The following is a 17,533-nucleotide window of genomic DNA, read 5'->3' as shown; positions in this document are numbered from 1 at the left end:
AAGCCTTCCCGCGGCTGAAGAAGAGCCAGGGGATCGGTCCGAGACCGAAAGAGCCTACTAAAATTAAAAAATAGAAAGTTATATACTTGAAAAAATAACTTAAGTCATAATACATAATCTATATATATATATATATATATATATATTATAAGTAGCTAAGAATATAAGTTAAGTTTTTTCTAATTTTATAAATTTCTATTTTATAACTTAAGTATATTTATATTATAAGTATTTTCTTAGTATATTTTAGGTATATCTAGTATAAATATACTTAAATTATAAACTTAGAAAAAACTTAACTTATATGCTTAGTTACTTAAATATACACATACTCGAGTTATAAAATAGAAATTTATAAAATTAGAAAAGCAAAAAGTTAAGTTATATAGTAACTTAAGTTATAAACTTGGAAATAACTTAAACATAGTGTATATATATAAGTATATTTATATAATATACATATACTTGACCTTGAGTTATAAAATAGAAACTTATAACCGTAGAGAAAAAAACAATCTAGAATTTTATAATATTCATAAGTTTTTAATTAGTAAATATATAAACTTAATTTATGATACATATAACTTAAGCATATATATATATATATATATATATACTAGTTATGTGAGATCCGGGCTTACTCAAGATATAAAAGTAGATATTTTAACTAAAGAAATATAATAATCTGTACATAGTTAATGAACTTTTAAGACAAATACATAATTTAACTTGTGCAGTGCATGAAGCTGCTCCTCTCTTAATTGGGAATTAGGGGTTCGAACATGGACATGAAAAAAATATTTGGAGGAAGCGCTCCCCCCGAATAGGCGCGATACAGTGCGAATTATATGGATTAATTGGGCTCAAATGCGGATATCGAGCACCAACCAGGAAATCAAAGAATATGAAAAATGAGGTAGGAGGTTCGATATCTTTTCAAAAGTAGACCTTAAAAAAATTGACTTAAATAAATAAGATCAGGACTTAAAAATAATTAATTAAAAAGTTTTAAAAAAAATGGAAAATTATTATGAGGACTACCAAAGTCCCCACATTTGCTCTTATATATAATAGTAATATATATATATATATATATTGTTAGTTAGTAAATATATAAACTTTAGTTATAAACTTATATAACATATATAAATATACCTATAATATACATATACTTAAGAAGAAAAAAAAATACTATTTTTACGTAATCAGTGACCGGTTCCGAATTTTTAACCGGAAACTGACTGATTTTCTAACCGGTTATCAATCCGGGCTGATTAAAACCGATTAACAGGCTTACCCACAAGTAGAAAGTGTTGAACTATTCTAAAAGGATATCAATCACGCTAGCTGGTTAGTAAATAGCTCAATTATACCCAACAGCTTTATACATTGCATACATTTAGTGCTTCGTTTGGTTTGACGGATTGTTGAAATAATCATAATATAAAATTTAGTATTGTTTTATCCAAAATTAGTTTGTGTTTTGAATCATGTATAACTAATTTTGGTATTGTTAATTTAATACATACATAGGTAAAACATTCAAAATATCAAAACCGTTTAATTGTTAAAGTTTCTTCCGTGAAGGTGCGGTCGGTTAGGAAGATGGGGTTGAAGGTAGAAGCAGATCTAATCTAACCTTATACCTACGGGTTCACGTGAATTCAATAATTAGGGTTTCCTCTCCATAGACCATAAAGAAGAAACCTAGCGACCTTATTGAAAACATTAGTGGATGAATTCCAAAATCTTTTCCCAATTGACAAAGGCCAGAGGTTTTGCTTCGTAACATCTCTGGAAAAATTTCTTCTCAAATTTCAACTTTTGAAAATTTAGACTCATAATAGGTGTTGAAGAAGTTGTATTATTCGTCCATTGCTCTTTTACATGTCTATTTGAGAATTCATGCATCTGAAGTGGCGTTGATTGCAAATTTTACATTGAATGTTTTAGCAGCTGTGATGATACATGGTGCACTTCTCTTTCCTTTTTCTTAATTTTAAGCTAGTACTAAAATTTTACTGAATTGCTTCTTTTTGTATATACAACTTTGAGAATTCACCTGTTTCGCCTGCTGTGTGCTCTTTGTTGGTGTACTTGGATTAACGCTCTATTTGTCTATTATGATTGCCTACAAAATGGTGTTTGTCCTAGTTTTGGCTTTGCATAATTGCATTTTTTTTTTTAATCTTAGTTAGTAGTATCGTTCTTTATCAATATATCCGTGAGTTAACTGATTTAAAAATAATCATTGTCTATCAATCCATTAGAAATTGACAAATAGAAAAAAAGGGTTTTGGCACAATTTCTAAATGTAGCACTGTCTGAAGAATTTGCGTTTTAGTTTCGAGAATGCGTCTCTTAGTTCTACTTTTTTTCCTTGCAATATTGAAAATGGAAACCCCGTTACAGGAATTGAGCTTTTATGAAATTTCCTTTAAGTTTTCACTATATTCACTATAAAGGTTGGTGCTTAGCTCTCTTGGTTCAATTATTCTTCAATACACCTAATTCTAAAAATAAAAATAAAAAAATACTTGCATACGACGTAGTGCAAGGTCTGCAAGCAATTTCCTTCGTTTTAATCATTGAACTCTCTTTTCAGAAATGGATTTAATTAAAAAGAACCTTTCAGATAAAAGTGAAAATATCTTATCATGGTTGTGTAATTAGTAGCAGTCAAGAATGCTGCTAAGAATAGACAAAGTTCGTACAATGGCCATTGTTCTTCAAAACAATAACTTTTTTCTTAAATACAGGAAAAAAGGCGTTTTAAAAGTTGAATAGTTATTCTTCTTCAAAACAATGGTTTTCTTTTTTATTACAAGAAAAGGGGCATTGCAAAGTTGGACTTTCAGACCTTTTTTTTTTTTTTTTTTTTGCTTTTATTCGTTTAAGTCAAGAATGTTTAGACACAACTCAAAATATATACCGATTCTTTTCTCTCTTCCTCTATTTTATAATGTCCTTAGACGTTTCAAGTTAAGTTTGAATGTCAAAAGTTGAACTTACTCTCATAGCTCATAACTTTGTGTTCACGTACCAGACAAGATTCAAGAAAATTGAATTGCTTTCTTTAGGAGGGGCTCTATATGAAGCTCTTTTATGCTTCTAGGTATCCATTTTCTTATTTTCTATATATTCTGCTCAGTGTTAGCTTATCGTTTGAGAATCGGTTGATTTTTTGAATGCAGACCAAAGTACAAAATGAAGAGATCCAAATTAATGCGTACCAATTGACTTTCTTTAGGCGAGTCATGACAGGATCAAGATTATTAATATCCAGTAAGGCTGTGAATTCTCATGGAGCTTTTATATTTATGTTTGTTTCATCACTTGGAATGTGAGGCAATTTAGAGGAAAACAAGTTTAAGAAAGATTTTTCCCCGTAGATTTCAGATGAGTCCTTTTTTCTGGATAAGAAAGCTATACTGCAGGGATAAAATTTTTTATGAAGTCTGGCTATCTTTTCATCCTTACTGAACGAGGTGGTAACTTCTCTCTTTTTGTAAGTCCTTTTTTTTTGCTTATCAGGAGGTGTCTTGATTTTTTTTTTTTTAAATTTGGATTTTCCACCCGGTATTCGGTACCCGCATTAGAGCCCAACTATATCCAGATTCACGCCGCGTAGAGCCCCATTTGGGGGGAAGCGCTCTCTACCAAAGATTTTTTCATACCCAGGATTCGAACCCGAGACCTCTGGTTAAAGGAGGATGCAGCACCATCCGCTGCACCATATCCTTTGGTGGTAGGAGGTGTCTTGATTATTGCTCTTCCATGGTAACCATCTTTATAAAAAGGGAAAAGGGTCAAAAATATCCTTCTACTTTGGGAAAAGGGTTAAAAATATCCTTCAAACTAATTTTAGGTCAAAAATACCCCTCGCGTCATTAAAGTTTTCACATATACCCCTGTCTTAATGGAAATTCCCAAATCCGTGAAGATAATTCAGTTTCATTTTTTAAACCCGCTCCATTATTTAAACCTGATCCAACTAAATAAAAACCTATGATCCTACAATCCCCTTTAAACATGTAGACCAGGGTGAAAAAATGTGATCGTAGGATCATATGTTTTTATATAGTTGGGTCGGATTTAAATAATGGAGCGAATTTAAAAAATGAAACCGGATTATCTTCGCGGTTGAGAATTTCCGTTAAGACAGGGTTATATGTAAAAACTTTGATGATGTGAGGGGTATTTTTGATCCAAAATTAGTTTGGAGGATATTTTTAGCCCTTTTCTCAAAGTAGAGGAGTATTTTTGACCCTTTTCCCTTATAAAAATATCTTTTACAAAAAAAATGAAAAGTAAATGCAAATTAAGTTACAAAAAGTCTATCATGTCATCTCTTATCTTTAGTTTACCATTTTTTTAATATCTAATCGGTAATTTGCTATCATTTTATATCTTGCTCATCTCATCATCTTATTTTTATTCAATTAAGCCAGTTTTCCATTTGTATAGGTTGTAGTTAATGAGTTCACAAGATATGGGACTATGGGAACCCTTCTTGTACACCAAGCAAAAGGGAAAATCAGGGATGTCGTGTTTGTTGAGCTGCAAAGGTGAGTTTGTTTATATGTCTATTTCCGGTTTATGTTTTATATTTTAACGTGCTAATACATGAGCACATTTTGTTGATTTGCAAAGTGAATATTAAGCATTAAACTCTCTTCTGATGAGAAAAAATTGTACTTTGTGACCCGATAAATGTTGTTGCTTTGGAGGGCAAATAATTGTTGCATTACTTTTTGGCCCTTCTGTGAGTTACATGAAGGAAACTTCATCCAAAGTGCAGTTGTATCAAAGATACAAATTTTGTTGAAATCTCTTTTCTAAGTTATTGTCATTGTATTTATCTTTATTATTTGTTGCATTTAAGGTATTCTTTAGCTAAGATATATGTTAAGGAGATGATATAAAAAGGCATGTGAATCGTTAGGAAGAATCTACCATACAGAGTTGGAGTTTTGTGAACAAAGTCTTGTGAGGTTAATAGAGTTAGGAGTTTAGAGAACCAGCGTGTGACGTTTGAGATTTTCATGACTTTTCATAATGATTGTCTTGAATCCAGTAGTTGAAGAATAGTCACATTTTCCTTTGGCATTCTTTTTTTCATATTTTTGTTAATTTTGTGTTTCGTTTATTATTTTCTTAATTGTAATGTGAAAAATTCAAGCATTATTGGTTCCTATTCTTATAACAATTCGTAGCTCTCATGGTGATTTTCGTGATGATTTTCGGTTGCTTTCCCCAACTTTATTAGTATCTTTAGGGGTCGTTTGGTTTAAGGACTCATTAGTCCTGAGATTATAATCCCAGGACTAATTTATCCCATCTATTGGGATTATTTTATACCATCTAAAAGATGGTATAAAATAATCCCAGTATAAGTGGGTTAAGAAGATATAAGTTGGGTTATCCCAGCACTAATTTTTATACTATGTTTGGTACAAGGTATAAATTTATCCCAGCACTAATTTATACCTTATACCAAACATGGTATAAAAATTAGTGCTGGGATAACCCACCTTATACCTTAAACCAAACGACCCCTTAGAGTATATTATTTCAACATTTTCCCTTTGTTTTTGAATGTCTCTTCAGGGTTTGGAATATTGAGATCAATCTATCACTCTTGGTACTTATTCCATTCAAAACTGTGAGGAAGATACCAGTGGAATTGAAGGCAACAATTCAGGAAACAATATAGAAGTTTATGACTGATTAGCTAGAGTATTATTTAGATAAGTGGTGATTGAATAATTTTTGTTAGTGTTTTTTTCATCTACTTGAAAATTTTATGTAGGCTTTATAAGTTAAGATACTACTCAATTAATTGATATCTTTTACACGGCACGAAGCGCAATTGAATTTAATAGTTTGTTTATAGTCTTAAAATTCTTCAATTCAAAAATAGAATTGAAAAAGGACAACTCGTACGAGTTGCGCATTAGTTGAGATTATTTAACAATGGAAAACTATAGGTAGAAATTTCAAAACTGAAGTGCATTCGAAATATTTTTCGTCCTCTCCTGTTTGAAAGATTTGGAAGGAAATGGAAAAATTATTGTTAGGCTATGAGAGGAGAGAGGTTAAAAGATTGAATTATCAACCAACGTTACAAATTTTCGGTTAATTAAATAAATCTTATCAGATGGCATATGCGAAAGGAGTTATTTTCTTCTATTCAAATTGTAAGAGGCAAGAGATTCTATTTTCACATTATTACACGTGTTTCTTGGATTGAACTTATCATATTTCTTACGGAAAAGGCCCAGATGTGCCCTTCTAAACTTCACGGATATGCCGGTCGTTAAAAGGTGGTCTCACATATGCCCTTAATGTTATTTTTTGGATTACTCATTCACTTGATATAACGGAAACTCGACAAAAATATTGGAGGGCAAATTTGTACAGATTCGCATAGTATAGGGGCATATTTGATCCACTGAAATGCCTAAATATTATGGTAAAAAACAAAAATATGGCACAAAAATATCATTGCATTCCAAGACATAAAAAATATTTGCAATTACAATTCATGCACCATTACATTACATCTAAATTATACAACTAAAAGATAAAATGCAACTACAATCATCTTTTAATGTTTGTTTTCACAAACAAGAGCACCATTTTCCATTTCCAAAAGATTTGTTTTACTAATGATGATATCATTTTTATTTTTCAATTTGTTAATGACCTGGATATTTTTCGTCTTTTCCCAGTCTCAATATCTACAAGTTAATGCATGCAACAACTGCCACACAAAACATTAACATAAAAAAAAAATTATTATAGATTTGCCACAAAAAAAAAAAAAATCACAAGGAAAGAGAGATAACTTACATTAGACTTATGACACCTGAAAAAACGTCTCCCATAGTGCTGAAACTTTGATAACAATACTAGAGAGAATATTACATTTTAAGCATTTATACGGTCTTACATAAAATTCAATGTGGTCTGGCCCTTTTGCGAATTCTACGCATAACAGAAATTTAGTAGATCTGTAATGACTTGTGATCTGTAATGATTTACATTAGACTTGTGATTTATTTTTTTGACAGATCTGTAATGATTTTTTTTTATGTTTATGTTTTGTGCGACAGTTGTTGCATGCATTATCGTGAAGACGAAAAATATCCAAAAAAAACTATCCAGATCATCAAAAAATTAAAAAATAAAAATGATATGATCATTAGTAAAACAAATCTTTTGAAAGGGAAAATGGGTTTGTGAAAACAATCTTTAAAGGATAGTTGTAATTGCATTTGATTTTTTAGTTGTATAATTTAGATGTAATATAATGGTGGATGCATGGATTGTAATTGCAAATGTTTTTTTATGTTTTGGAATGTAATGATATTTTGTGCCATATTTTTATTTTTTATCATAATATTTAGGAATTTCAGTGGATCAAATATGTCTCTATACTATGCGAAACTGCACAAATCTGTCCTCTAATATTTTTATCGTGTTTCCGTTAAATTAAGGGCATGAGTAATCCAAAAAATAATATTAAGAGCATATGTGAGACCACATTTTAACAACGAATATATTCGTGCAATTTTATATAATAGAAGGGTACATCTGGACCTTTCGGTATTTCTTATTCTGACCATCCACTACTCTATGGTTTGTTGACTCAGCAAGTTAAAAAATAATGTAAAAGGCACATGATTATGTACAAGACTCAACGCAATGACGGTAAGTACGTGCCATTTCAGATTAGTTGGATGGTGTATGAATCATTACAATCTAATTTGTCTGTTTCATTTTACTATTGAATAGTTTGACTTTTAAAAATAAGATGTTGTATTTATTGTTTTTTTAATGCGCGTAAAAACAATTCAAACGACAGTTAAAATAAAAGGGAGAAAGTAATAAGTTAGCATCATCCACGTGGAATAATTTGCTCCGCAGATGCTTTTTTCATAGATCTATATGAAAATCATAAAACAATAAGTTCTGGAACAATAGTTTAGTGTAATACGTAATGTAAGAACGATAACTGACACAAACTCAACAAAAGAATAAATAACATTGAGTAATGGATGGGACAACTTATCAAGCTTTCTTTTTTTTTTGGTAACTAAATTTTTATATTAATCACCAAAATGGGTCCTTACAAAGCTAGGCACAGCTACACACAGCTGGCCATTCTAAATATGACTCTTGAGCAAAACGTACAGAAGCTAAAATTTGAAGTTGAGTACTAGTGGCCTAATTCTGGTTGGGGCTCGAACACAGGTGACATAGGCAATCTCTTTGGCAATAACATTCCATTCTCGGCTCCTTTTCTCAAAGATTCGTCCATTTCGTTCCATCCATATACCATACACAGTCTCAGAATAAATCATTCTGAAAATTTCTGCACGTTGAGAGTTTCCTTTTGAGTTTGCAATCATCCATGTAATGTGCTGCTCCCAAGTTGCAAATGTGCAGGGCATCATTCCCATCCAGTGCTCCATTTTACGCCATATATTACTAGCATATTCACAGTGCACATATAAGTGCTCCTTAGACTCATCATGCTGGTGGCACAGTCCACACTTCGGATCTACTTGAACTCCCCATTTCACCAATCTGTCAGAGGTTGTCATCCTTCCTAGCATGAGCAACCAGGTAGTGAATCTTGCTTTAGGTCTTGCTGCATTTTTATACATAATAGCTTTCCATGGCACTCTAGGTAGAGGAGGCATTAGCTGATAATATATCTGTCGTATCAAGCTTTTCCCACTACTGATGTTCTGCATTTGAAGAGCCCTATCTTTACACTCAAAAATCTTTCTTAGTAACCAGCATGCCTGTCTTGGCACCTGGATAGCATCGATCAATTGACCTTTGATATAGTAGGTATGAATCCAACGAATCCATAGCTTATCTTGTTGTGAGCTATGTCCCAAAATGTCTTAGTTAAGGCTGCCTTATTCCAAATAACAACATTTGTGAGATTAAGCCCACCCGTACATTTTGGAGTACACACCGACTCCCATGCTACCAGTGCCCTTTTGGTGATGGATCCAGTCCCTGACCATAAAAAGCTTCTGCAGTGAGCATCAATGAGGTATAGGATCTTGGCCGGAATGGAGAAGAGTTGAGCCCAGTATGATTGAATCCCAAAGAGAACTGACTGGATTAGTTGAGCCCTGCCTGCGTATGATAGGTGCTTTGCAGTCCATGATGAGATTCTAGAAGTGATCTTGTCCACGAGGGGCTGCCATTGGAGTAAAGAGATCTTCTTAGTTGCGAGTGGTACTCCTAGGTACTTAAATGGAAGTTCACCATAACTATATCCCAGGTGTTGCAATATCTTGTTTTGTTCTATTGTCGTCACTCCACCAAAATAGACCGCACTTTTACCAAGATTGGCTTGCAGTCTTGAACTCTGAGAAAACTCAGTGAAGCAATGATGTAAAGGAATGACAGAGTTTGCATCACCCCTGGCAAATAGAAGTAAGTCATCCGCAAAACATAGATGACTAATGTTGATTTTAGCACATCTAGGGTGGAAATGAAATGACTTGACTTCATGCAGGCCATAAAGTTGTCTACTGAGATACTCCATTCCTATGGCGAATAGAAATGGGGACATGGGGTCTCCTTGTCTCAGTCCCTTGGCTGCTTCAAATGGCTTAGTGGGCTCACCATTTATGAGGAAACTATAGCTCACCGTTTGCACACACTCCATAGTCCATCCAATGAATTGCTCAGGAAACCCAATTTCAGTCATAACTTGCTGCAAATATATCCATTCCAAGGAGTCGTAGGCTTTTTGTAGGTCAATTTTAATCATACACCTTGGAGATATAGCTTTCCTTTTATAGCCTTTTATCAACTCATGAGCCAAAATAATGTTGTCCCCTATTTTCCTGCCAGGTATAAAACCTGCCTGTGCTTCACAGATAATACAAGGCATCACCATTTGTAGTCGATTAGCTAAAATCTTGCCAATGAGTTTGTACAGAACTGAACAGCAAGCAATTGGCCTGTATTCCTTTATAGTAGTTGGTTTTGAATTTTTAGGGACAAGGGTAACAACTGTGCAGTTAATAGGTCTATACATTTTACCATACCTGAAGAACTCTTTAACTGCTTCTGTAACTTCTGTTCCAATAATAGACCATGTCTTCTTAAAGAAAGCTGAGTTGTAGCCATCTATCCCTGGGGCTTTGTCATCCCCTATAGCATTTAGACTGTCCAGAATTTCCTTATCAGTAACCTCAGCAATCAGATTCTTTCTCTGATGTTGGGTAAGGCTCGGACCTCTCTTCATGACTTCTTTGTTGATAGCTGGTAAGGAGGCAGCAGATGTCCCCATGAGTTTCTTGTAAAAGCCAATGATTTCCTCTTTAATAGCTGTCTGCTCGACTAGTCGAGCTCCACTGATAGACGTAAGTTCAGTAATCATTTTTCTTTGTGTCCTTTCCTTAAGGACTGCTGAAAAGTACTTAGTGTTGGCATCTCCCAATTTAATCCATCGAGCTCGTGAATTTTGTCTCATAATGTTTTCCTCTATCATAGACCACTTCTCCATCTCTTGTAATACTAGCTTTTCCTGATTCTGTAGGTCAGATGAGTATTGAGCCTGAAGGCTCCTTTGGATGTATGCTAGTGTAATCCTTGCCTTTTCTAGTTTCTGCGTGATGCTTTTAAACTCCTCCTTGTTAAGGTGTTTCAATCTCGGTTTCAATGTTTTCAGTTTTGCCCATATGTTGCTCATCTTGTTGCTTGCAACCCTCTTATGCCATATATCCTCAACAATATCAAGGAATTGGCTATGCTCCCCCCAGACATTAAAAAATCTGAAAGGAACTTTAATACTACTCTGTGAGGTTTGTAGGGTCATGATCATTGGTGAGTGGTCAGATATGCTAGGCAGCTCATATTCAACAATTACCTGGACCCATTTCATCATCCACTCCATATTCCCAAATGCCCTATCGATCCTGCTATAGATCCTATCATCCCCCTGTTGTTTGTTGCACCACGTATAGTAGTCTCCTCTCCAATGAAGTTCGTTAAGGAGCAGATCATTCATACATCATGAGAAATCTTTTATTTCAGCATATTGCACTGGATTGCCTATTAACCTATCATGTGGATATAGCAAAGCATTAAAATCACCAGCTAGCACCCATGGGGTGGAGATACCTTGTGCAATATCCTTTAGTGAAAGCCACAAGGTTTTCCGAAGTTCACCAGTATTGAGGCCATATATGACTGTTACCAAACAGTCAAAATCATCTAGCACCCCTTTCACCTGGCAGTGTATCAGCTGATCTTCCTCTCGAATCATGTGAACTTGATATATGTTGGTGTCCCACAAAATCCATATTCTACCATTAACAGCAGATTGGTAATTATTTAAGTGCCCCCAACCAGGTGCAACATTAGCTAGTACCCTTTGGCCTTGTGTTGTTTTACTCGAGTCTCTATCAAACCTACAAATTTAATCCTCTTTATTTGAAGCATCTTCCTTAGTTCCTTTTGTTTATGCTTCTTATTCACTCATCTAACGTTCCATATAAGCCATTTCATTTAGATTCAGTTGTTTTCCCTCTATCTGGAGGGTCAATATGTTGCCCCGATCTCTCATTTTGACCTCTAGCACCCTTGTTTTTGACAGTATTGGAGCTCAACACAAGAAAATTTTCTAAGTTGAACATAGGCGTTGGGCATTGTCCAATTTCAGTAGCTACTGTCCCCGCCGTTTCCTTCGTATGAGTTTGCTTTGACACATTTGGGTTATTGAGAAGGTCTGGTGCTGCGTTATGTTGATTCTCATTCACTTCCACTTCAGCCATCTTATCATGCGGTGCTTCCTCTGATAAAGATGCTACAGTAGCAGGTCCAAGAGCAATTGGTCCTTTAGAGATCCATGTAGGAACCACTTTCTTGGGGCCGGCATTAGTTTCCCTCCTGCCTTTACCTTGAGGTTGGCCCTTCCTCTGCTCATTCCTATGATCAGGCGGACAAACATGGCCCAGAGTTTAGCATTTTCCACAAAAGAGTGGCTTCCAATCATAAGTCACAGCTTGAGGAAAGGTTCTACCATCAGGATCCATTACTTTGATTGTGTCAGGCAGCTTTTTGGTGATATTTATCTCAATGAGCATTTGAGCATAGGACACCCTAGTTTGCTTGTTAGTACATTCATCAGCATACATAGGGGTTCCTATTGAGCTAGCTATCCTGCTTAAAGAGTTACCACCCCAGCAATTCAGAGGCAGTTTAGGGAATTTCACCCACAAAGGCACTTCAGTAGGAAACTCCTCCGTGAAATCAAAAGTAGCAGTCCAAGGTTTCAGTATTATGGGTTTATAGTTGAGTGAGTAGGGGCCTGAGTATAATACCTCCTGCATATCCTTCATAGTCTGAAATTTGACAATGAAGTATCCATCCTCGTGCATATATATGGTGGGTTCAGCAATGGTATTCCAGGTTTGTAGTACAAACCGTTGCATAGCATTATATCCAGGTCTCTCTCCTATCACATATGTGATTAGAGCACATTTCCATTTCAATGTTTCCTTGTCAACCTCTGCTTTCTCAAGTTGAACTACAATTTCTCCGTCAATGATTTGAGGAGGAATATAGGTCAGTGCCAGTCCATTTTCAGCTGCTCGATTCCGTTGAAACAAATTGATCCATGTGGTGCCTTCAACCTTCTCTTTGCCCTTGGGATTTCCTGTCGCTGGATCTGGGTTTACTGTTCCGATGTGTCGGTTACTAGATTCACCTTTCTCAGCCCTAGAGTTGCTCGCCTCCGCATTCGTTGCAGGCGGAGGAAGCTGCAATTGTTTAACGATCCCACTATGCGGGCTAGATCCCAGTTCCAGTGGTATTCCAGCCAAAGGCGATTTTGGGGTTCTCACTTCCTCTGTATCAACTCGGTGTTCCGCATCAATACGAGCTCCTACTGAGCTTCCAAACGTTGCAATTGGTACCTTTCGAGGTCTTCCTCGACCTCGATTTTGTCCGTCCGGTGGTGCTTTAGCTTTGTTTTTCCTTCTCGTCATGTCCTCACCGGAGCAGTTAACTGACGTGCTCCGACATGGAGAAGGATAGTAGTTTTGATCCTTTAAGTGAGCACTTTTGACAACTTATTATTATTAGGCAGTTTGGTATCAAACATTTATCAAGCTTTCAACATTAATTAAATCCACTATATATGGCTGCTCATAAGAAAAAGGATCCGGAACTAAAATGCCCCAAAAAAAATATTTTGAACCAAAATACCGTAACAAAAATTTTTTTACCAAAGTACCCATAGCGCAGTAAAATACTGCGCTATAGCACTAACGGAGACGGAGCCGTTAAGTGCTATAGCGCAGTATTTTACTGCGTTATAGAAAAAATATATTTTTTTTGGTACTTCTATAGCGCAGTAAAATACTGCGTTATAGAAGTACCAAATTTTTTTTTCTATAACGCAGTAAAATACTGCGCTATAGCACCTGCGTTATAGAAGTACCAAAATTTTTTGTTTCTTTCTATAACGCAGTAAAATACTGCGTTATAGAAGTACCAATTTTTTTTTTTGTATAACGTAGTAAAATACTGTGTTATATAAACAATACAAAAAAAAATTGGCCAACTTTATTTTTTGCAACACTTAGTGTTATTTTCCATACTTTAACCAATAATTAGTCGTGTGTCAAGATTCCAAACGTCAATATTTTATATAGAACCTGATATTTTTTTTCTGCGTACTATAATGTAGGCTCAATACATCAAGGATACGTAAATGTTCGGATCGTCATTTTAGGGGGTTGAAAAGGTGCCCGAAGTAAGTTTTGTTTGAAAAAATTTAGTGTTTTTTCCATACTTTGACCAATGATTAGTCGTGTGTCAAGACTCCGAAACGTCAATATTTTATATAGAACCTGATATTTTTTTCTGCGTACAATAATGTTAGGCTCAATACATCAAGGATACGTAGACGTTCGAATAGTCATTTTAGGGGTTGAAAAGGTACCCGAAGTAAGTTTTGTTTGGAAACTTTAGGGTGTTTTAGTTTTTAAAATTTTGATTTAAGCGTGTTATTTTTTAATCAAGACATAACTTTATTTTGAATATAAATATAATTCTAAAAAATATAGGGGCAAAAAACTAGTTGTAAAGTCGTCAAACTTTAGATGGTCATAACTTTGCGCTCGGACGTCCGTTTTATGCGTTTTTTTTAACTTGCGTATTTTTTCGAGATCTTGCGGCGGTTTGTCCGAGCCGATTTTTAAAAAAATGCCTTTTATCCCATTCAATTTCGATTTCCCCCCAAATTGGCGTGAAATTTTCAGTTTTATTTACTTATAAGATGGTGATACGCAATAAATTTCAACGTAAAAATCCTGGGGTAATGTAGCTGTGAATGTCAATTTCACTTCTATGGTTTCAATTTTTGAAAATAAATCTGACTAATTTTCTCGACACATAAAGTTGACTAAACTAACCTTACAGTCAAACACTAAGTTTTATCAAACAAAACTTACTTCGGGCACCTTTTCAACCCCTAAAATGACGATCCGAACAATTACCACACGGCCGGTTGACGTTTCGGAGTCTTGACACACGACTAATCATTGGTCAAAGTATGAAAAAAACACTAAGTTTTTTTAAACAAAACTTACTTCGAGCACCTTTTCAACCCCTAAAATGACGATCTGAACGTCTACGTATCCTTGATGTATTGGGCCTACATTATTGTACGCAAAAAAAAAAAATATCAGGTTCTATATAAAATATTGACGTTTCGGAGTCTTGACACACGACTAATCATTGGTCAAAGTATGGAAAAAACACTAAGTTTTTTCAAACAAAACTTACTTCGGGCACCTTTTCAACCCCTAAAATGACGATCCGAACGTCTACGTATCCTTGATGTATTGGGCCTACATTATTGTACGCAAAAAAAAAATATCAGGTTCTATATAAAATATTGACGTTTCGGAGTCTTGACACACGACTAATCATTGGTCAAAGTATGGAAAAAACACTAAGTTTTTTCAAACAAAACTTACTTCGGGCACCTTTTCAACCCCTAAAATGACGATCCGAACGTCTACGTATCCTTGATGTATTGGGCCTACATTATTATACGCAGAAAAAAAATATCAGGTTCTATATAAAATATTGACGTTTCGGAATCTTGACACACGACTAATTATTGGTCAAAGTATGGAAAATAACACTAAGTGTTGCAAAAAATAAAGTTGGCCAATTTTTTTTTGTACTGTTTATATAACGCAGTATTTTATTGCGTTATACAAAAAAAAAAAAATTTTGGTACTTCTATAACGCAGTATTTTACTGCGTTATAGAAAGAAAAAAAAATTTTGGTACTTCTATAACGCAGCATTTTACTGCGTTATAGAAGTACCAAAAAAAAATAATTTTTTTCTATAACGCAGTAAAATACTGCGCTATAGCACTTAACGCCTCCATCTCCGTTAGTGCTATAGTGCAGTATTTTACTGCGCTATGAGTACTTTGGTAACTTTTTTTTGTTGTTGGGGTATTTTGGTTCAAAATGTTTTTTTGGGGGGCATTTTGGTTCCGGACTCTAAGAAAAACAAGTCGTTTTCATGCATGTAACTTGAGGCAAAAATTCTCCTATAAATACCCCGTTAAAACCAAACAATCTAACAAATAATCACAACTTGGTTTGCTTAATTTCAATTTTCCATAGCAGTTAGAAAATTTAGCCAAAGACTATGGAGAAGTTAGCTTACATTGTTGCTCTCCTGCTTCTGGCATCACGTTAGCCCTATTTCTCTCTCTCATTAATTCCCACATTTAGTCTTTTACTTTGTTCACATTTATTTCTATCTATTTCTAAAAAATATTAACTTATGTAAATTATTCTATGACCAGTGTTTCAACCTCTCACTGCTCGAGATTTGGAAATCAATGTCTTGCAACTTGATGTTTCTCAGTCTGATTGCCCAGGTTTTATTTAGTCTTTTATCTCCCTACCACTTCTTCCTAGTTATATATGTTACTTTCTTATATCTAATTATAATTAATTATGCATACTGTTTCTAATTATTTTCATCATATTCTCTCCCTTCTCTAACTAAACTATATGTAAATTATAGGAGTGACAAAGGACACATGGCCAGAACTTCTTGGTGTACCAGCCACGCTTGCGAGACAAACAATTCAGAATGAAAATTCAAATATAACTAATGTTCCCAGTATATTGAATGGTTCTCCAGTGACAACAGATTTTAGATGTGATCGAGTTCGTCTTTTTGTTAATGTCTTGGACTTTGTCGTACAAACTCCTCGAGTTGGTTAAAGAAAATAAATAATTACTCCCATAGTCCATGGAGTGTTTTAAGTATGTCTAATAATTAGTCCCAAGAAAATAAATTGAAGCTGTATGGTTATTGTCTCCATGTATGCCTATGCCAGTGCAGTGATATTTGGACTAATAAATAAGTGTGGCTTTCGATATATCATCCTGACCATTCCGTTTATGATTGTTAATCACCGCCCTTTTTCATTTTATTTTAATCGCTCTATTTTTATCTTCTTTTTTTTTTTTTTTTTCGGAGTAAAAGCACAGGTTTAAGTTCTATTTCTCTTTTGATTCTCTGGAGGACATATGCACGCAGGATATCTCATACTAGCTACCAGTTTGAAGATTTCAAAACTACTCCCAAAATGGATTGAAAAGAAAGACAAAGTAGTAAGAAGAATTTTAAAAAAATCAATTATCAACATATCCCAGTGGCAGATGCAGCATATGTGTAGTGATCGAGGTCATCTGAATTAGTATTTTAATGCGAAACATAATTTAGGTATAAAAATTAAAATTATGATAAATAATCGGCTCGAATTTATCATTTTAAAAATAAAATGAATTCTATAAGAAAATTTTATAGATTGAATCCAAAAATTTAATCGCCTTTGCTCTTAAGAAGAAATGCGGAAAATGGAAGGGAAGAAGAGAGAAAATGAGAAATTAAAAGAGGAAGAAGGAAAAGTTCATTGACATTTTTCATTAAAACAGAGTTAGGACATCAGCTGGCTAATGTAACAACCAAATGCTCATAAAGCAAACACGTGTCCATACTAGCAGGAACTACAAAAGATACCTAGGTGTAAAATAAGAAATTAACAATAAGGACTAAACTGGCCATAATAAGATTTATAGGACCTCTACTAACTTCAACTTAAATTATTACAGTCCATAACTCTCAAAGGAACCTTATCCTCAAGGTTCTTCAAAATTTGGAAATTGTGAAAAACCTCCCAGATTGTCCATAATGGGGTGATATGTCGAAGTGAATTTCAACTTTGTGCACGTCAATTCTTCAAACAATTCAGAATATCTTCTCTCTGTGACTAACAATGGTAGTTGACAACTCATGTAACTTAAAGATATGATCTCTAAATAACCGAGAAAGATTCACAACAGTATAAGGGTACGAATTAATCTATCATTTATTAACTCAACTCAAGACCTGCTCAAATTCATTCCACCTGCTCATTTAACCCTTTTAGATGCGAATAAAAA

The 17,533-nt window shown here is 34.4% G+C and overlaps 1 protein-coding gene and 1 long non-coding RNA gene across 2 annotated transcripts; both read left to right on the top strand.

Moving 5' to 3' along the window:
- Positions 1-1,712: 1,712 nt before the first annotated feature.
- On the top strand, positions 1,713-5,850 carry LOC132605344 (uncharacterized). Its single transcript, XR_009569150.1, has 4 exons — positions 1,713-1,971; positions 3,195-3,285; positions 4,468-4,568; positions 5,611-5,850. It is a non-coding gene; the product is annotated as an uncharacterized LOC132605344 (long non-coding RNA).
- Positions 5,851-15,646: 9,796 nt separating this feature from the next.
- LOC132606896 (proteinase inhibitor I-B-like) lies at positions 15,647-16,467 on the top strand. The gene is made up of 3 exons (XM_060320566.1): positions 15,647-15,768; positions 15,883-15,957; positions 16,107-16,467. The coding sequence occupies exons 1-3, from the start codon at positions 15,723-15,725 to the stop codon at positions 16,307-16,309; spliced, it is 324 nt and encodes a 107-aa protein (XP_060176549.1). The 5' UTR covers positions 15,647-15,722; the 3' UTR covers positions 16,310-16,467.
- The last annotated feature ends 1,066 nt before the right edge of the window (positions 16,468-17,533 follow it).

This window comes from Lycium barbarum, chromosome 8 (genome assembly GCF_019175385.1).
Source record: "Lycium barbarum isolate Lr01 chromosome 8, ASM1917538v2, whole genome shotgun sequence".
Classification (NCBI taxonomy): Eukaryota; Viridiplantae; Streptophyta; class Magnoliopsida; order Solanales; family Solanaceae; genus Lycium; species Lycium barbarum.
This window is presented reverse-complemented; position numbering and strand designations above follow the sequence as displayed.

Bases quoted from the DNA above. Each gene is read 5' to 3' on its own strand.
- LOC132606896 (XM_060320566.1), top strand. From the start codon at position 15,723: ATGGAGAAGTTAGCTTACATTGTTGCTCTCCTGCTTCTGGCATCAC. The intron at 15,769-15,882 runs GTTAGCCCTATT...TTCTATGACCAG, and splicing joins TCTCCTGCTTCTGGCATCAC to TGTTTCAACCTCTCACTGCT. The intron at 15,958-16,106 runs GTTTTATTTAGT...TGTAAATTATAG, and splicing joins TTCTCAGTCTGATTGCCCAG to GAGTGACAAAGGACACATGG.